The 21,095-nt window shown below is 37.8% G+C and overlaps 1 protein-coding gene across 4 annotated transcripts; it reads right to left on the reverse strand.

Annotated features, from left to right (window-relative positions):
• Nucleotides 1-1,418: 1,418 nt before the first annotated feature.
• Nucleotides 1,419-19,681, reverse strand: cdh26.1 (cadherin 26, tandem duplicate 1). Of its 4 annotated transcripts, none has more exons than XM_088081996.1 (19): nt 19,250-19,681; nt 13,036-13,095; nt 12,847-12,939; nt 12,580-12,735; nt 12,338-12,485; nt 11,362-11,528; nt 11,132-11,260; nt 10,856-11,041; nt 10,447-10,721; nt 9,499-9,644; nt 9,128-9,358; nt 8,803-9,024; nt 7,950-8,074; nt 7,053-7,127; nt 6,231-6,296; nt 5,911-5,985; nt 4,963-5,001; nt 4,719-4,790; nt 1,419-3,099 (listed from the first exon to the last, which is right to left on the reverse strand). In XM_088081996.1, the coding sequence occupies exons 4-19, from the start codon at nt 12,682-12,684 to the stop codon at nt 2,881-2,883; spliced, it is 2,280 nt and encodes a 759-aa protein (XP_087938122.1). In that variant the 5' UTR covers nt 12,685-12,735; nt 12,847-12,939; nt 13,036-13,095; nt 19,250-19,681; the 3' UTR covers nt 1,419-2,880. The 4 variants fall into 4 exon arrangements, with proteins under 4 accessions (XP_087938122.1, XP_042347619.2, XP_087938123.1 ...); XM_042491685.2 differs by lacking the exon at nt 19,250-19,681 and adding an exon at nt 15,492-15,539; XM_088081997.1 differs by lacking the exon at nt 13,036-13,095.
• Nucleotides 19,682-21,095: the final 1,414 nt, after the last annotated feature.

A 21,095-nucleotide genomic window follows, 5' to 3' on the forward strand; every position in this document is an offset into this window, starting at 1 on the left:
AAAGCACAAATGTAAAGCAAAAACACATTAAAAACACATGAAAGCATTTGTATTTGCTTTAGGTTTAAGATATGATGGACAATGGCGAGCAGCTGTATACACTGTAAGTTCAACCAGGGAATGAGGAAAAAAATGGAAAATAGACTAGAATTAGAGATACGACGTAACTATAGTTTAATGTCATGTATACTGCCTGTAGATTTTTTTTCCAACAAATCTCCAAGCTATGTCAGAGTTTGTGATGAGCCTCAATGTTTTAAAGTTACACCACCATGTTGACTACATTGTGTGTGTGTGTGTGTGTGTGTGTGTGTGTGTGTGTGTGTGTGAGAGAGAGAGAGAGTGAGGGAGAGAGTGTGAGAAAGATAGCGAGTCTGTATTCCATGGAAAATATCGCAATTAATCGTGTTACGTCAAGAACCATTGCTGTCATGCTCTAAGATCTACCGACACCTCATTTTAACCAGTAAACTTCACTAATCATCAGTTTTCTGGAATAAGCCGAACTGGCTGAATTGCAACACCTGATGAATGTTCATTTTCACTTTTTACTTCCTCTTAAAATGCAAATAAAGATTAGTCACACAGAAATCACTTCTGGGCAGTTTTAACACAGTTAGCAAGTTTTAATGAGGGGATTGTTTTTTTTCTTTTTCATACATCCATTATGTGTTACATGTAGGAAGGTATTCTAGCTGTCCTTTTTTTTTTACTGCATTTGGTTTGCTGTATGTAGTAGTAGAAGAGACCAGGAGACCAAATCGGCTTTATCTGTTAAAAATATACATTATTGCATGCATTTTAATGCAGTTTGGCACATCACTTTCTTTATAAGACAGAGAGAAGCTCTAATTTGTTTCTGTGACGGGGAATTTGATAACATTTTATTCTGTTTTTTATTTTCAAGTATTTCATGCTCTTTTGGGGTTTTTTTGGTGTTCATTGGTGCTAATTATGTGCTTTGGTGCTTACATATATTTCTTATTTCCAGTCCATCGGCATAATCTCATTCATTGTGTATCTGCTGCATTTTAAAACGGATAATGTGCTGTGTGTGCTCGTGGTGATAGCACTGAAAATATGATGAGTGACAACAAAGACAGGGCCATTCATGTTAAAGACAAACGTACACTGGCCTTCATTCTATGAGCTCCATTTACTTAATTGGCATTACAACATACCATGTAAGCATTTCACAGCAGAACATGTGTATCAAACTGCAGTTCAGTTTGTTGGTATCATGTCTTAAGAGATATGTTATAAATTAAGATAGCAGATTTGACTGCCTGAGGACAGTGGAATTGGCACAGCCTAATGTGAGATACTTCTTTAATGTGTGGACATAAATACTCTGAGATAAGATCTGGCACCTGAGCCAGCAAACATTTACTGTGTTTGGAGTGTGAAAATAATTCACATTTTGATACAACTGAGCTTCCTTTTATTTCTACCCCAGCAAAAAGTGAGAGTATGATACAGCACATTAATCACTTTGCTTAGGAGGAGCTCTAAACAGGAGCATGTATCATTTCCACGTCAAGCCTGCATCATTCAACACACTGTGGGATATCTTCCTGAAGCACAGGCTGACCTGAAAACATTTACCAGCAGCCTTGATGAGCTCACTTCTCAAAAAAAAAAAAAACAGAGATAAGAACTATAATTGAATATCACCCTGTGTGGGAGATGACAACCTCTTTACCTAGTGTGCAAGTGCAAAGTTTGTCATACATGGTCTTACACTTTTACAGTATGTTTTAAGGTAGAATTTTATTATGACCAAATGATCTGCAGAGTCTTGTCTCAAACAAACAAACCTGATTATTTTAACAGGGAGAAACACAGAATAACGTAGTTTCATGCTTGAAAATCAGTGTTTATCAGTGCTCATCTCAGAGGGGCCGATAATTTTGGTGGCTAACACAAAAACATGAATGGCCAGTAGAGCCCATACTTGGGTTTGTCCGCTCTGAACTACTATAGAAACATGATAGTGCAACATGGTAAACTCCATAGACAAAGACCTGCTCCCTATTTGGACATTAAAAGCTTATTCTATGATACCAAAAATACATTGATTCTTATTTTCAAGTAATTATACACAAAAATACATACTTATTACATAATTTCTGCCAATATACCCCCTATATTCTACACACTGTACTTTTAAGACAGCACATGCAGAAATGCACACAATAAAACAAAGCAAGTAATGAATATTGTTGCAACACACAGTTCCACTCCAAAGTATTACCAGATCATTAAATACAGGACAAACATTTACAGTGGTTCAGTGGCAGTAGCACTGTCTAATGCTGAACAACACTAATATAAACCAGTCAGATCTCTGCTGTCCCTTATTGGAAATCATCTACAAAAGGGTTCTCTTCTGAGTGTAATCGGCAGATAGAAAACTTTTTATATACTTTTGAAATATTCCAGTCCCCACAGATAACTCACAGTTTAAAACGTAAAAAAGTAATACTGCCCACACAAAACCTCCACAGTTAAAAAGCATGTGATGCTAATAGAACTAAGACAGGAAAGCAATCACTCATTAAGTAACAAAGTAAAAAAAACAACAAGCGAACACACCCAGTCACTGTCAAAACAAAGCATTACTAAATCACCAGTGCATGACCTTTTGTGCAGTGCATTAATTCAACCTCTAAGCAAACAAAGTTCAGCTTCTAGAAACATAATCCTTGTTTCGTGGATTGCCACCGGTATACAAGATTGTGTTTTAAATGTGTGAGATGTTTAAGTACAAAATGCACAAGTATCTTTTCTTCAAAGATCCATAAAGATCATTCCATAATCACAATCTCATACTTGAAGCAAAGAGCAACTTGCCTTATACAAAAAGTCCAGCTGTGTTTTTCAAAGCTGTATGTTTTTTTCCTTAACTGTCTGATGACAGATGGTTCCCAAAGTCTTGAACTTTGGCCCCAGGTCATTCAGGAACATCATATCATCTCCCAGGTTGCTGAGTGACAACTTATCAAGTGACTGACATTTGCTGCCCTGTCCCTCGTAGCCATACTCGTAGGGCACGTACACTGGGTGGTCTACATGGTTTGCTTCAATCACGTGCAGTCTCTGTGGGATTGGGGAGTCATAAAAAGATTTCTGGGTCACTTTGTCAAAAACCTATCATATTAAAATACTTAAAGAAGACATTTAGGATGCATAGTGTCATAGCACTCAAAGGGTGGATCCGTCTGCATTCTTTTCTGTGTTATTCAAATAGCAACTCAGCTGTTAGTAAGAAGCAGTGACAGTGTTGATGCGCCCTCACCTCCCTCACCTCCCCAGTCATGTGTGTGCGTGCGTGTGTGTGTGTGTGTGTGTGTGTGTGGGGGGGTGACCTACGTCACTGATTCTTGCTAACAGCTGAGTTACTATTTGAATGACAGAAAATAATGCAGACGGATCCACCCTTTGAGTGCTATGACACTATGCAATGTCTTCTTTGGGGGTATTGCTGTTTTCGTCAAAGGAGTCTGGTGGCTGTGGATCAGGGCAGCAGCAAAATGTATTTTAGCCACCTAAAAAAGGATCAAGTTTTTAAAAAATCAATATTAGTTTAAGTGTGTGCTATATTGAAATTATTTCATCACTTTACCTTGCCATCAGAAAGCTCTTTCCAACTGAAAGTGAAGCTCTTATATTGCCCTTTTAAAAGCTACCAGACTCCACTGACAGGAACTGTAATTTTGTCAAACAGCACGTGGAGATTGCTGCCTTGATTTTGTTTTGTTTATTTGTGTAACTGTGTTAATTTTTTTAACCAAAGTAATGAGGCCTCCACAGCAGTACATGGGTTTTTATGGGTTGATATGTAGCAGTGACATTATACAGAAAACTGCGTCAGGTCACGTTGTGAAAGGTTTTTAGAGGGGCTTGGGAAAATATACATTTTCTACTAGAATATATGTACTTTAACCAAACCGGCCCACACTGCAGACTCTCTCGTTTTCTAATCTTTCATGAGGCCTTAGATCCTCTACTGCTGGGTTTTTAAATACACACAATCATACGTGCAACAAAACAAGCAGTGCAGCTTTTGTGCTCCAAAACTATGGAACACTTCCAACTGAAAACCTATTTATTTAGTCTGACTTTTAGTTAACGTAACTCTTATATTTATTATTTATTCAAATTCTGCTATTTGCACAGTTTTAACAGTCTCTGTACTTTTTACTTTGACTTGACTATATCTTATATCTGTTTCTCACCACATGTCTTATGATGGTTTATTCATGTTTTTTCTGTTACACTTCTTTTAGCCCTTTGAGCTGCATCCCTGGTAAGAAAAGTGCTCTATAAATAAAGTTTACTATATTATATATATATATATATATATATATATATATATATATATATATATATATATATTACTATAAAGCTACATAATAATATAAAAAAGTAATAAAAGGATAAATAAACCGAGTTGCCCTTAAAATACTTCATTCATTATTACTTAAAAAAAAAAAAAACCTTACAGTTTTACTCATGTCATGCACACGAGCATTACTCAAAGTAAATTTGATCCTATTCATTACAACACAAATGACTACGCTTAACCCCAAACACTTTTTGATTTGCCTCTTATTCACACAAACAAATGCAATATGCCAGTCTGTCCATCGTGATGTTATTTGGGGTTCAGTGTCTTAGGAAACTTGCCCATGTTGATATTTGACAAACTCACTCACCCTGTTGATGTGATCTGAGATGTTATGACTCGATCGTAGGCTGTAGGAGCGGCCGCATTGTGACGAGTTTCCCTGTTCACAGAGAGAACAGTTGTGAGCTCTTACAGCTAAAACATAATGCACATGTGTGGACTGCTTAATTAACATACTGTATAAGCATAAAAAAATGCATACAGTGCTGTGAAAGAGGTTTATATTTTTACTGCTTTTTAAAACACGCCAATTCAGTGAATGGCATGCTTACCTGGTAGGTGTTGGATCTGCTTGTTGTCCATGCAGAGTACTGAAATTAATAAAATAAACAGACTCAGTCTTTAACCTCACTTGACCTCAATATTTTTGTGTATTTTCTGAAACTGCAACCAGACAGCACTCAGAAAAAGCATTCTTGAAAGTTGTTTTTTTTAAAGTAAGATTAAGATTCAATGGATTTATATAAGTAAAGGCAGACTTAAATGCATAGTTCACCCCCAAATCATAAAAACAGAGGGAGAATAGGAATAAAATAGGAACTGTTACCTTTTTTACCAAACAACATCTACCAACCATATTACTGTGCAGAAGAAAGCACGCATCTACTCATTTTTTTTAATTTTTTTTTTTGGTACTTTGGTAAAGTCGAATGCCATCTAGTTCGATTATATTGAAGAGAAGACAGACAAAACAATCTAGATTGATAAATAGCACTACATGTTAGACAGAAAATATGATTTTTGATGATGAATTTTATTGTGATATACTTCTCAGTATAGCACAATAAAATTCAACAGAACGTGTCTGTTATATTTAAAACTACAGTTTAAATTTCTGCTGCATTTTTTATGTACAAGAAAATAATATTTTATTTATTAAAAATACATATAAATTGACAATTATTAAATCTGGAATATTATAAAGAAGAAATTTGTAAAGATGTTCCAAAACATAGTTTTGTATCTGTCTTTCTGTATTGGTGTTAAGGACATATACAAACACATGAGATAGAAATAAACAGAATTGCTAATACTATGTGTGTCTCTGAAACACAGGCTGTAAAAAAAAGCCACTGCTCATGCGCCACTACAGGTTGTAGCCCCACCTTGTGGATTTATGGAGACTGTGCAGACAACACACAAAACATATCTATTAGAGCCATGACAGGAAACACACACCCAAAAGGTCGGGTATTTTAATCACGACCGCAGTTACTCACCATGGCTTGCCCTCCGCCCTGACTCCTCAAAGTGTCTCTTTGACGCTGCATTCCCATTGAGGTCATGGAGTTCATCTGCAGTGGACACACAGTAAAGGTTAATCAGGGTCAAGAAGAGGACAGACACAGGTCTTGCCTATTACCAGCTACAGGTTTTTAAGCCACATCTGCACACATCACTGAACACTGTAATTTATTGTTTGTAAATCATCATTTCAACAAATCCTGCTGCTGTAGAAATTAACTCTAAATCACTGTAATTATTTATCTTGTAAAATTACAAACACACAAAGGAGGCTATTTAAAGAGCTGTTACTCACCATGGTCAACCCTGAGCTGTCGTACGCTTCCATATACTGGGCCATCGCCGGAGCCGTCTGAGACATCTAGTTAATTATAATAATAATGATTGAACTGAGCACAGCAAATTAAAGAAGTAACCTTACAAGCAGAGGAAAGGAAATGGCTTTCTATTTTTGTTTGTAGCATATGAAAAAAGCATTATAACAAATGTTTGAAAAGGGAAACTAAACCCTTAGAAAATACAACTTCCAGGTGCATCAATTCTATACAATACTTCTGAATAACTGTCCTTATATTTATAAGTCTGCTGGTGTACCACCAATATTTATCTTACACCCAGAAGCTGGTGTAGTGCCTCACAATTTAAATGCAGCTAATGTGATATGTCCAGAATAGCTCAAATAGTCCCTCTTTGCAGGTCTTTCAGGAAATCCTAGATGTTTCTTTGTATTCTGTCATGCTACTTTTAAAGGCCAACCTATAAATACTTGTTGCACAATGCTGCACAAACCCTGTAATTTTTACTATATTTACAACATACATTTTAATGACAGACTTGCATCACATGCCTTTCCTTCTGTCAACGCCCCAGTTACAGAGAAGGAGAGTTACTAGATTATAACTGTGATCCACTTTTCAGAAGAGCTAGATGCCACATTTTCTAAAACTGTGACTGTTTTCTTTATGTAACCTCTTTGGCTTCTGTTCTAAGGCCTTTTAGACTCTAAACTTTTGACATGCCATGATATTTCGCCCACACTAATACACATATGGCGGTCTGTAAAAAAAGTCATCCAAGAAAAGAGGAATGAGAGGCTGAGGGGAGAGAGGAGGAGTACCTTCATGGTGCCCGTTTTTATGCCATCTGTCACATTCACACCGTTTGTAGGTGTCAGGAGCAGAGTGGGCTCCATCTGGCAGAGAGGAGAGAAAAAAGAATAAATGAGTAGGACCACTGCATACCCAAAAAGGGTGTGATCGGCAGAGTAATACATTATACTGTCACTGGTTTTTGGCTGACATACTTTAGGCACGGACGCATCACATTGTGTAGGTGCCGGGGGGAGCCGGTTTCCTTTACTTGCTACACAGACTCCACCCCCTTTGTAACGTTTGATTGTGTGCCAGCTTCCCAGTGTGAGTTTTGCCAAGTGATAATGCAGCTGTTTTTGAAGAAAACTTTCAACTTAAGAAAACTTAAGTCATCTCTTAATTTCAATCAATATCTATAACATATGCTGATATTATATGTTGGATTTACATTTTAAATAAATGAGAAACAAATGCAAATTAAGGGGAGAGTGCTCAAGTTTTCATATTTACTTTATTTTATTTTTTAAAATAACTTTTAATTTCACCTGTCCAGTAAGCACATGTTTTCACCCCAAACCCCGCAGGCTTGTTATGAAATTGAGAACTCTAGCCTGTACTGCAGCCATCCATCAGGGGGGCAATCAAGATGTACAAGCTTCACTTTGTGGGAGCTGTCGTATAATCCATCTTTATATACATTCTATTGTTTTTACCGGTTGGAGGGCTTTGTGTAGATATAAATAAAAATAGACCAGCTGTGTAAAAATACCTTTGAATCAAAAGGTGCCCACTGAGGAAAATGCTGCTTGTGTAGTCAGTATAGCAGGTTCAATCAATAAAAATGGAAATGCCACACCACGTCCATGCTCCGCATATTTTGGCCTTTACCTCTTATCTACACCTTGCAAACACTCCAAACACACCTTGCACTCTGAGCCCCCTCCTTCTTGGTTGTACTTGATGAGGGTCTGGTTGCCTTCATCCTGCAATATGGGAATATGTTTGAAGTCCTTTTTTCCACACTGACACAGGAAGACGAGTAGCAGCACTGCAGACACACATCAGAATAACACCATTAAAAGCGCGGCATGTACAGTCTGTTCTCAAACTGGCACTTAATTGCAACAGGCAATGGAGGCCTAATTTAACCTGTAAGGCAAAGCTGGGTGTGGACAGTTAACAACCCTGTCTCAGAGAAATACAATTTGTATAGTAATAAATTGCATTAACATTACACAAAATGAACATTTTGCTGATAATTTCAGTATCAACATTTTAACAAACTGCTAGGTTACTTAATTTGCTATTTTTTCCTCATTATGCTCAATATGTCATCGCAGGAGTGTAGGTATATATCAATACAGGATCAAGACCAGCACAAGCAGTTTCCAACATGTTTTAAAAAGTGCTTTCTAAAAAGCAGAAACATATTATTAGTTAATTTATGAGATCTACTGCTTGCACAACTCCAATCCACAAATTTTGTTCAACCATTAGAGACAATATCATGCAACATAATTTTTTTTTGATCTGAAGGAAATCAAGCAACTGTCACAAAAAAAATCTTGTGATGGAACATAAAGCTATTTGATTGTTTTTTAAATAAATCCTCACCTCTTGATGAGTAAAATGACTGATCTGAATTAGTGTCAGCTAACAATCTTGACCAGTTTTATTTGTTAATTTTGTAACTTGCTTACTACCAAAAAGGGTCACTGCAGGCTTATTGTACATGAACGCAATGGTTTTGTTTATAATGCCACTGATTATACTCACACAAAAATAGCAGAAGTCCTAGAAAGAACAGCCCTATGGCCGCTTGTCCAAGCCTGGCAGTGGCAGGCTCTTTGTTGCGGCAAACATCTCCATTTTGACAGTCACACACCATCACTTCCACAGCACCATGTCCACTCACGCCCTGTTGATCCTGAATCTCCAGTGGAACTGAATAGTTACCGTACGCAAGTGTCTTCCGACTAACAAGCCCACATTCCTCACCTGGTGAAGGATGGAAGCAGAGGTGTGTAGTGGCTTTTAGATTTCAACAATTTTGTTTTTTTGTTTTTATATGGACGGTTTACATAAGCCAATATATACTAACCAAAGGCAGGTTCTAGTTTCCATCGCTCTGACAGTGTTTTGTCATCACTTCCCAGGGAGAAGGCGAAGGGCCCGCTGTAAGGACGGGCATCTGCATCTGTTGCAGGCACCATGACCTTGTTACCCTTGTTTCCACATAAAATGATGCTTTTGTTAACCAGCCTAGGCATGTTGTCATTGATATCTCTGAGGTGGATCAGAACAGTGGCTGTTCCTGTGGCTGGAGGCTCACCTTGGTGCCAAAGCAAAAACAAAAAACAAAAATACCCAACACTGTCATATTCTAGACTACATTAAGGTAGGTATTTACTTGGAGCACATTATCAAGCTTGTGTTTTATTAGAGTAGGCCTATATAGTGTCTCCTTCATACCATCATCTATGGCTCCGACGATGACTGTGTAAATGTTACTTTCATCAACAAAGGGTGACTCTCTGTCCATCTTCTTAGTTGTTGTGACTTTGCCCGTTTTCTCATCAACCTTCACCCAGTCAGCTGGATCCTTGAGCAGCACATACCTGATCACAAGGGAAAACATATTGAGTGAATGCAGTGAATTGCAGCTTCTGGAAAACAAATGTGTGGATTTGTTGTGAGGTACAATCAAAATGGTAGAGATACTATGTAACTGCAAGTTTTATTGTATATAGTATGTCAGGTTATTTCTCGAGTAATTTCCAATAAGGGGTTTGATGTTATATTGGCAATGAAGGCCAAGCCAGTGTGTCGGCAGTTAGGTATGTGCAGATGTATCAATATTGGGATATAGATATCTACTGGCCAATACTAAACTGACAGTATGGAAAAGCCACAGATATGTTTAGAACAAGTGGCAAACTCTAGGGCTTAAAAATGAAGCAAAGTGGGGAAGTGCCAAACACTGCAGTCCTTTACTGACCACTTGGGGGTGGCTCCAAAAGTGATTAAACCCCCGCTAGCTCTCTGTACCTTCACCTCCCACGATACAACCCCCATCGTAAAATGCCTTACTTTACAGCAGAAGCAGAGATGTTTATAGCCTGGTGTAAATTACTTTTTTGGTCTCTTAAGTGAATTTCAACATTCATGACAACCACACCGGGGATCAATTGTTATATTACTCATCCGTTTAAATTTTTGATGACGTCGATTGACTTAGAGAATCTCAGTCGACTGTGGGGTCTGCAACAGATTATTAAAATATTCAACCTTCAGGGGACAGCTCTAATTATGGGATGCATTTATTTTAAAAACACAGATAATATATTGTTAAAAGACTGTTTCAAACTCTCAAATGCTGATATTGACTATTACCTGAAAAATCAGTATGTAGAAACCAACCTGATTTTGGATACAACAGAGTCGACATCTGTCACCTTGGGAGTGAAAAGCAACTTTCCGGGTGCCTCCTCTTCTTGCTGGTACACGTCAGATTTGTCTATGTCAAACTGTGGGGGGTCATTGATGTCAATCACTTTCATTATGATGTTGACTGTATGTTCAGGTGGAGGTTGGTCTGTGCCCCCAGCTGCTTTATTTTTGCAATAAAAAATGTCCTCCTCATTCTTCACTCCAATCTGCAGAGTAGTATTAGTTGTCTTCTCATAATCTTTGCCCTGGAAGTAACACACAAGTTTAGGCTCAGTAATGGTGCAGCTGTTGTTCATGATGAAAAATTTAGTCGGACTTTTAGCTTGACTCAAAATGATTGAATAAATAGATTTTATTTGTGTGAGAAAAACAGAATTACCTTGATGACACTCAGAATACCCTCATTGGTTTTAGGGTCAGTTTCAATTTTGTAGTTTTCTCCCTCATTCCCTTTAATGAAGTAGTATTTAGCACGCCAGCCAGGAGTGTTAGGAGTGTCTTTGTCATCTACTGCAATCCTCAAAACATCGCTCTTGGTGGTTGCTTCCATCACCTCACCGTGGTACTGGACAGGCAGAACAGTTTCATCTTTAACATTGTCACATTACTCTAAAAAGCAAGTTCATTAGCAACGATAGTGACAAAAGTTATGTGCCTCCTTAGCCTTGAACGTTGGCTGATGACTGTTTGAGTCAACAATATTGAGAGTAACTACAGCAGTGGAGGAGAGGGACGGCGTTCCATGATCACTTGCTCCAACAACGACTTCATACTTCTTTATTTTCTGAAACATAAAGTTATAAGTCAGATATTGTATCAACCAGTCAATATGTGTATGACATGTGCATGCAGGTGATGTAGGTACAATAAGTCACTGATTCTTACATCATAGTCAAAACATCCGTCAACAGTGAGTTTGGCTATTCTGTTGTTGATCTGCTTCAATGTAATCGTTGGAGTTTTGGGATTCTGTGAAAGCACGCTGATGGTGACTTCAGCGTTGGGTGTGTCCCACTGATCAATGTCCTTGACCAGCAGGTGCACTGGCAAGTCTGATTTAAGAAGGAAGAAAGATTGAAAGTATTATAGAAAAGTAGGAAGTAAATGGGTAAGAGATAAACAAAAGATGAAAGACACAACCTACACTGCCTGCAACAGTATTCACCCCCACTGGCATTTTTCCTATTTTGTTGCATTACAACGGTTAGTTAATCAAATGGATGATTGACGGAATTAATTCTCAGCGATTTTTTAATACACATTTGGTTATTTTCTAATTTATTTATAAAAATATTTAGTTTTTTGGATGTTTTGTTTGCTTTTGTCTCCAATCAATACTTTAAAATTTAGTACTTTAAGTACATGTCCCTGATTATACTTACTTAAGTAGCATTTTCAATGCAGGACTTTTTATTTTATTTATTTAAAGTTTATTTAAAAGGGACATAGCATATGAATGAACATCAGTATAAAACGAAAATGTAAATATTCTGGGGTTAGCAAGTGTTTTCATAGTGTAGTATTAGTACTTTGTCTCAAATAAGGGATCTGAATACTCCCTCCTGGAATTAGCTATTCTTAACTCCCTTAATCTTGCCTCTGACAAATTTTCTTTCTTGAGTATCCTGTTTTTCCCCATTTTTTTAAGAGCACTAAATGCACAGTTTTGATCGATAATTGCACAACAATCTGTCATCTGTTTTCCCAGATTACTTAAGCATGTCTCTGTTTTACCTGTCAGACTTTCAGAAAAACCTTTCAGAACTCACTGCTTCTTGTTTTCATTTGGTATTTGATACTTGGCGACTGCAGGCTGAAAACATTCATACTCTATGAGTCATTCCTGTGACTGTAAACTCACCGTCTTGCATATTTTCCATCACATCGGCTTCCATTTGAGTGACCTCAAACTGCGGCGCATTGTCATTGATGTCCAGTACTTCTACAATAAAAGCCAGTTCCTTGTCTATTACTTTGCCCGACTGTTTGCTCAAGATATCAAACTTGATCTGTGGGTAGAGAAACAAGGTAAAATAATTTTTTAATGGTTAAAAATCCACAAAAAAATGTATTTATTATCAGAGGGATCCAGTATGAGCTCACGTTGAAGAGATTATGTTGCTCTCTGTCGACAGGTCTAAGAGCATAGACGACTCCGTTATTCTCATTGATCTCGAACACTCCCAGCGGTGGCTCAGTCACACCCATTCCACTTATGCGGTACTTTTCCCCCTCATGGTGAGTCTGGTCATTGAATATCTAGTGTCACGATACAAACCATCGAGCAGTTATTGTTTGCATGTTTGGCCCGGCCGGGATATCAGGCGGCCACACTGATTGGTAATCTCACTGACAAAATGATGTCTTCACCTGCGAAATTTGTTTTGGAAATGGCCCTGTGTCTTCCTCCTGTATTTCAATCGTCGACAAAACCCACCTTCTTTTGGAGCGCACCAAAGCCTCCTGTTGAGACCAGAATGTTGATTAAACACACAGTTGTCAAAAGTTCTTCTAGAGGCAAAACATTTTGACAGGAGTTTCCAAACACGAAGCAGTTACCCGCTTGTCACGCCTGCTGTAGTAGCCCCGATGACACTCTGCCAGGGCTGTCAATGCAAGCTGCAACATCAACAGGGATTATGTAATTTGTTAGTCACACAACAGAACTTTGAAATGGATTTAACTGAGATTAATATGTGAGATTAATCTAATCTCACATATGCCTCATGTCATTAATTATTCACTGCTATTTTAGTGTTAAACTAATTACTGTGGTCTCACTGTCTGTCTGCCTGTCTCCTTCTCCCTCACTGTATTTTACTCCTGAGATAACAAACACTGATTTGTCCATTTATCAATTGTCTACACAAACTGATCCTGTGTCCAAGGGAGCTGGAAAAAAATTCCAGCAAACATCTCATTGCCTGTAATTTAGACTAAAAGCAGTTTGCTTTTGACATATTTGAACTGTTCAAAAACCTAAGAATGTCAGCAAGTCAGACGTATAGTCATCATAAAACAAAACTTTCCCCTTCTGACTTTGATCTGCGACCAAGCATTTGAATAGGTGTAAAATAACATCGTGTGGCACCTGCACACCTAAAGGTCATGGTATATTTCAGGAACTGCAGGTTAATATTAGTCTGTATGGCTAAATCTAGCACATTGACTTGACTGACTTACGTAACTATGTCAAATAATGTCAGTGTTTCCTCTACACTCATTCCTAAATCCTACCCGCCGCTCCTTCAAATGTCGTTTTTTTTTTTTTTTTAAATTGCAAATACACCACCGCCGCATCACAGCACAGTCCTGCACTGCGTTGGGTGTCGCGAGTGCTGAGGCAGATGTCAACTGTCTTGCTCCGTATCTACTCTTTGGGGTAGATACCACCGCCCCCTCCCACCCCCCAACAGAACTAACTGGTGCCGACGTTAATTAGCTACTCGCATCCAGGCATCAGGTCGGAGAGTCAGAGGAGTGTCGGCTTGAAAATAGTGTGCAACTTACCAGAGAAAAGGTAGACTTATTAGCTTAAGAAAACTTATAATAGATTTTATTAGTTAAATAAACATTTGCAAAATATTAATGGCCAGCTAAGGTTACGTAGCTTAAGTTAAATGGGCCCGGTGCCAACTCAACTCAGTGTCGCTAACGTGAGTAAACTAATTAATAGCATTAAGCGATATACACGCCATGATGTAACTGCTGACTGCATTTTCAGATGAGCTTGTTAAAATATTTTTCAAAGAAGAGAAAGACACCTGATGAGGATGGCGCTAGTCAGGTATCATTAGCCTTTTTACTGACTCAAATTATGATGGTTAGGTAAAAAATTATGTTCACATTTGTAATCAAATGTGACGTGAGTGTAAATTATCTAACGTTAATGTTTTATGTAATCTATAAGACAAGTAACAGACAGGGAGGAGCAGTGGAACAAAGTGAAGGAGAGCAGAGTACAGGAGGGGGAGTGCCGAGTGAAGGAGCAGGAGAGCAAAGTGATGGTGCAGGAGAGAGAGATGAGAGGAGAGGAGAAAAACATAAAGGGAAACACAGGCTATCAGGCTGGGACCCTAAATGGGTTGAAAAAAATAAATAAAAATTATTGTTTCTATTTGTAGGTGAAGACTGACTTGAGAAACAGGCTGCAGGGGGATCACCTTGCAGCATGTATGCTGCTGAGCATTAACGGGCCTCTTGGTGGTATTTCCGTACAACAGAGCCTTAGAGCTGTTCTACAAAAAACCAAGAAAAATCCATTGTTCTGAGCCCGGGTGCAAACTTTGCCACTGATTACAGCCCCATCAAGAAATTATTATTTATTGTTTTTATTATTTTATTGTTGAATTTTTGTTATTATTTTTTATTTTTACATTCAGCCTTTAAAAAGCGTCATTTGTTTACGCCGCCACGGCTCCCCGGAGAGCCTGCCCCCGCTGCTGAAAAAAATCCTAGAGGAAACACTGAATGTGTATTGTCCCTTCTTCTTAAATAAAATAAACTTGGCACAAGGAGAAAATAAATGCGTTAAAAGTGCTGCTATATCCCAGTGTAACTAACTAAACTACTGGTCATGTTCTTAAGGACATTTTTTTAGGAAAATAAAGATGCTCTCCAGTTACAGCATAACTGAAAAGGTGGGACCACTGTGGAAAGTAAATCATAACACCACAGAGTTTGAGATCTATGCTGCACCTCGCTTAATAACAGGGAGAACTAATGTTACTGCACCCACAACCTGTGTTTACATTATATAATGCTGAAAACTGGTTTTGCTCATTGACTTCATCTGCATTCACCTGCAGACTTATTCATCGATAGAAAAGCTGCAGCTATAAGATAAAGATATATATATACATAAAGACATTCATCACAAGCAACATAACTCTTAAAACAATCATTTTCTGCTCAGAGTAAACAAACATTTACTATGTTTCTCACTGTTAACCACATCTTTAGTTTGTTAAACAACCTTATAATAAATGAAGATAATTATAGAATTTCATGCCTACCAATAAAAGTAGGAAAAAGGTCCCCATCTTGGTCCACTCCATGTTATATTCACTTTGGGAGTGCTCCAAAAGAGTCAAAGTCAGCCTGAATAAAAGCGCACTGAAGACAGCCCACAATGCCTGCAGGCAGCAGGTTGGCTGACTTTACAGTTGACAAAGAGCTGTTTGTTCATGCACGCAGATATATGCAATGCGATATGTTAATTGCCGTGCTTGAACTTACAAATGTATGTAGAACAAGAACAGCAGATGCTGTGCTCTGTATATAATAACCCATGTATTCTTTTCTTTATCCAAATGTATTTTGTGCAGGAGTGTTGTAGTTGTTACAACAGTGCAGACTTTTATTGGGCTTTCTGTCCGAGCTGGGCTCAGGTGTACACCCCTCCAGCTCTGTAGCTCATGTTACCATGTTTTATTCATGTGTGGTCTACATCACATGCAAATGTTGCTCATTTTCATTGGTCCTTTAAGTTTTAAATAAAATGACTGAGAGAACATTTTGAACCCAGTACAGTATACATCAAACTCATAGTCAGTGACCAGCTGTCAGTCATAAATTGCAGTACATTCTGTCCTTATGCATACTTCACTCACACACTGCATATAGATGCCATTCCCCTTTAGAGTTGTGTGTGATTTTCTATTGTGCTGTCAAAATGACACAATACTTGTCAAAGGATTAAACAACATAAGAGGTAATTAAGACATGACTGTGTCCAGTTTGCCAAAGGCAACATTTCTTGACAGAGTTTGGAGCCACTCCCTTTAAGTAATGTCTTAATCTTTCAATGCGAGCATGCGACTGGCAGAGATCATAGCACAAAGCTGCAGGAGGTACTAGTCAAGTGTTTACTACTGAAAAATCACCAACACTCACACACACAATTTCCAGTGGTACACACTACTATCCCTTTACACTGTCTCTCTGTTGGACTGATATATGTTGTTATACTATACTACAATAAACTATACTATACACTGAACTTTAGTGAACGCACAATACAATACAATACTATAGTATAGTATAGCAGACTACTATACTATACTATACTATACTATACTATACTATACCATACTGTACTATACTGTACTATATTCTTACATAGTTTTATGTACCTCTTGTTAATATAATGTTCTCTTTTTTTATATATAAAACTTCATTTGGATAGTCCACCTGCAGTTAGTTTAGACTATCTGTAATATTTCAACAGCTTGATCTAATTGAAAATCCTGAACCTTAGCTGAAAAATGAAAGTGGTTAGTGATGGATTAATTCAATAGAGTAAAGAAGGAAAAACTCTGACCACATTGTGCATTATAAATTAAATAATAAAATAAATATAAAAGAGCAAAACAAAAATGCTTATGTCTCCACATAATTTAGATACGTATGACTTGTTTCAGTGTCAAGGATTTATTTTCTATAAATTTCATTGACTTTTACTCACTATTAGTGAATTATTTTCTCAACATTTTCTAAACAGACTACATATTTAAAAGTCTTTAATTAACTCCATATTTTCCATTGCAAAACAGAATCATGTCATTGTGTGCTCACTGCATTTTTATGTGCTGCATGTCTAATAAAACATGTTTTTAATAAGAAGAAATTAAAGTAAAATATGAGCTAAATGCTTAAAAGTTAATTGGCCACAATAAATGCTGTTAAAGTTCATCAGATCTAAAGGCAGTTTTAAGCAAAGTTATGATCTGACAAAAGAACTTTTTCTTTACTTCTTCCTAGCTTTTTTTTTTGCTTTCTTGTCTTTTTTCAGGCTGATAAAACTACAAAGATATCCAGCATATTCCATATGATAGTGAGAGGGTATTTTTGTTGTTTCTAGATTTTATTTTGAGCATGCTATAGAAGCTTTTCGCTAAGAATGGTGTGATGTCTGAGTAAAGACTTGGACATGCAGCATGTGATTGAGGGCCTGGTTATTTTGCTGTCTCCAAAACCTCAAAGGAAGATTAATTTTTAATAGAAATGCTATAAATTAATTTCAGAACTGTGTTTCATATCACCAAGTTCAAATGTGCCATGCAGAAAGCACCATGTCTTCCTTGGTCCTTTATTTCCCGTAACCACAAAGAGTCACAGTGTGTCGTGTGCTGTTAGGCAGCAGACAAGTAGGACTCATGGACAGAATCGGGTTTCTGTTTCCACCTGAGGCATCTTGTAGTCAGTCTACACTGAGAAACAGTATTCCCCGGGGGAAATTCATGTGAGCATAGGAGCAGATGCACAACCCTCATAGATCGGTGTGACTCATTCTTCTTTTCAGAAACACAGCATACTTCAACAGGTACACTTGAAGTTACTCTTATTCTCATTACAGCCCACCTCCTTATATTTATATAAAGGCATTCATAAATAAATGACTATATTATGATCTTAAAAACTAAAAATCCCTAACTTATATTTTAATTTGAATTCAGCAGAAAAAGATGCTCTAGTTCTAAAAATAATCTCTGCTAGTCAGTGTGAAATGACACCAACAGTGGGAAAATATAATAAAATAATTAAATTAATTTGTTTTGGCAACTTTTGTGAGAAGTAGTAAAACTCTTGGCAGAAAAATAAGCGGGTAGAGCTGCTCCGTATTGAATTTAACCTCAAGTCACCTCGTGATTCTTTTGTTTTGTCATGCAATTAAATGGCACTAACGACTGGGGTTGTTAAGCCCGGAGACAAAAATTTTTATGGTCTGTTAAGGTGATATATTTACTGCTAGAATAAAGACAGTCTGTTTGTGATGCACCCTTAGTTTCAGATAAATTACATTTGTGTTTAATTAATACAGACCAAACACACTTTCGGGCACACTGCACAATCTGAAACTGATACTGCTGCCTGAAACAGTCCAGGTCTGTCCATTCTTCATGATATTTTTTTGACTTAAGACTTCATTGTCTACAAAAAGGATTGTGGGAAAAGAGTAATCAAGGGCAGGGTTTGGTCTGGTGACACAAATGAAGGGGTGGAAACCAGTTATATTGGTGCTTATAGCATTATTGTTTTTTATTTACTCAAGCTTGTGGAGTTTCTTTGCTGTTTTAAGGATTTAAGTCATAACAGAGTTTTTTTAATCGAGCAGATTATGTCCTCAATGTCACCTATTAACTATTGTTGACTCTCAGCCTATTCGCCAGGAGAAATTGTTGGCATCCTAACTTTCTGCAAACCACACACACACACACACACACGCACACACACATATATATACCACAATAAATTGTAAGTGGTATTATTGCAAGGTGGAAGCGTTATCTAACAGGGTAAAAGGGGGTAAAAAGAACTGGAGTGGTTATAATCTCGGCCACAGAGCAGGTAACATAATGCAGTTTTTACATTGCCAATCCATAAAGTATGATAGACTACTTTTCAAATGTAAACAAGATTTTAGACATATTAAACACACACAAACAACAGTAACAGCAATATTGTCTATATTTGCAAAAATGTCGTGCCTGATCAAACTATAATTTGCAAAACACGTGAAAATTGGGTCTCAAGAAACATTAAAGTTTCCCAAAGACATACCTATGCTCTTACAGCAGCCATAAAGTTATGAGTATTTAAAGCTTTGACAGTCTGCGTGCACTCCCGCGGACGGCAATCAGTTTCTGGCAGACGATTACCTTTTGACACAACACCGGCAATAACCAAAATAAAGAACCCCACTTGCAGCCTGACTGCAGCTGTGGACTGAAGTTTGCGTAAACAAAGCCGCCTGTATGTCGCCTTCACTTACCGGGGCAAAGCGTCAGTGGGACGCTCACAGTTCAAGAGTCTCCAAACTCCGCAGGCAATGTGTGAGTCCACTAACCGTCCCAGTTACCATGTTGAAGTACAGCAGCAGATTTCCCTCCAAGCCAGAGGTGCACCCGTGTTTTCCCGGTCACTGGTGACCTGGCGGGTCATTATCCATCCATCCAGCGCGACCAGGTCGTTAGCAAGGTGCTAACAGCTATGCTAGCAGCAGAATTTCCTACAAAGATAACAGTTGCTCGCAGACGCACTTTGCGGCAAGTAAACTTCTAGCTGAATGACAAACTTCTTATGAAGAAGTTTAACTACCACAAGGTAGTAAACTGACTCGCTTTTGAACGCTAGTTGATACATAAAACGAGAAATACACAAGGGTAAGGCAGTTGAATCTCGTCTGTCCTACTCCGACATGTTTTCCATCTTTGCCCCGCCTATTAATGATGATTAACCAATCACAATTTCCGAAACGTGATGTCAGTCTGTATGGACCAATCAGAGGCAAATAAAAATCTACACGAGCACGGCATGGATGTATTATATACGGAAGTCGGGATGAACGCTCAAAACCAAAACAAACCAGATTACTCTTAAAGGGAAACACACATTATTTTTGCAATAGCAGTTTTATTGATATTGACATATCTGCTTAAATTAAACATTTACACTTCAGGGATTTACCCAGGGGTTACATTTGGTAAAATGATTTTTTATCCATTGAACTAACTAATTAATCAAGTTCCAATAAATTACAACAAAGAACACATTACGTTGAGGGACACACAGGACCAAAACAAACAAATAAAAACATAACACATGAAGTTAGTTGGGTTTTTAGTAGATGCTTTAAACAGTCCAAGGATCCAGCAAATCTGATGGGCTGGGAAAGATTGTTCCAGAAGGTAGAGGCTAAAACAGCAAATTCACGATCACCATTTGTTTTGCAATTGGAGCGGGGGATGAAGAAAAGGCCAAGGTTCGAGGATCAGAGCGGTCAAGAAGTAGAATAAGGAACAAAGAGATCAGAAATGTAAATTGTTTGTGTTATTGTTCGCTAGCACATGGTATATATTTTCAGTGTATCATCACATAACAGTTCATATGATAGCCTACCAACTGCACAGAACACTTTGTACAATATCCTGTGATTTAGCGTGGCATGATTGATGTTACACTCTTAACGTAAAGTTACGTAATTTATGTAAACTTAAGGAAGGTGAGTATAGGCAAGTAAAGGTAGTGTGTTTACATGGTTCTGAACACGTCTTCTAGGAAAAGTCCTGTGTTTTTTGACCTAACCATCTCCTCAATCTACTTCCTGCTCAGGACTGCTTCCTTCTTTACTCCCAATCAGCACATTTGTCATGTGACTGCAGCCTTTGTAAATACATGGGTTATGCATAAATTTAAGGCTCATTATTACCTGGGATTTGCATGAATTTTGGTGTATAACTACTTGTTGGAAAATGTACAAACAGTGCATGAGAAGATCCTGATATGTATTTGGTTGTGTTGTTTATATGCTAACTGTCCAGCTAGCATCATAAATGTGTCCTGTCTATCTTCCAGCTTCCCTTTTTGAATGATGAATATAATCTGCCATCTGCTTGTATGGAGGGTTATTTCCTCTCATGCAGATGCAAAAATATGCTAATTGGCTGTAGTGTGTGTTGTGTGTGGTTGTGTTGTGGTGTGTTCTGGTGCAACTTTCTAGTTGCACTACTACTTTCAACAGTCTAGTTCTTTGATGTCGATTTGGCTTGTCTTGCCTGTCTTAATATATTTTGTAAAAAAATAATTTGGCCTGAGGCACATAACATATCAACAGTCAC

The sequence above is a fragment of the Plectropomus leopardus genome, chromosome 9 (genome assembly GCF_026936395.1).
Source record: "Plectropomus leopardus strain MGB_pleo_1.0 chromosome 9, ASM2693639v1, whole genome shotgun sequence".
Lineage (NCBI taxonomy): Eukaryota > Metazoa > Chordata > Actinopteri > Perciformes > Serranidae > Plectropomus > Plectropomus leopardus.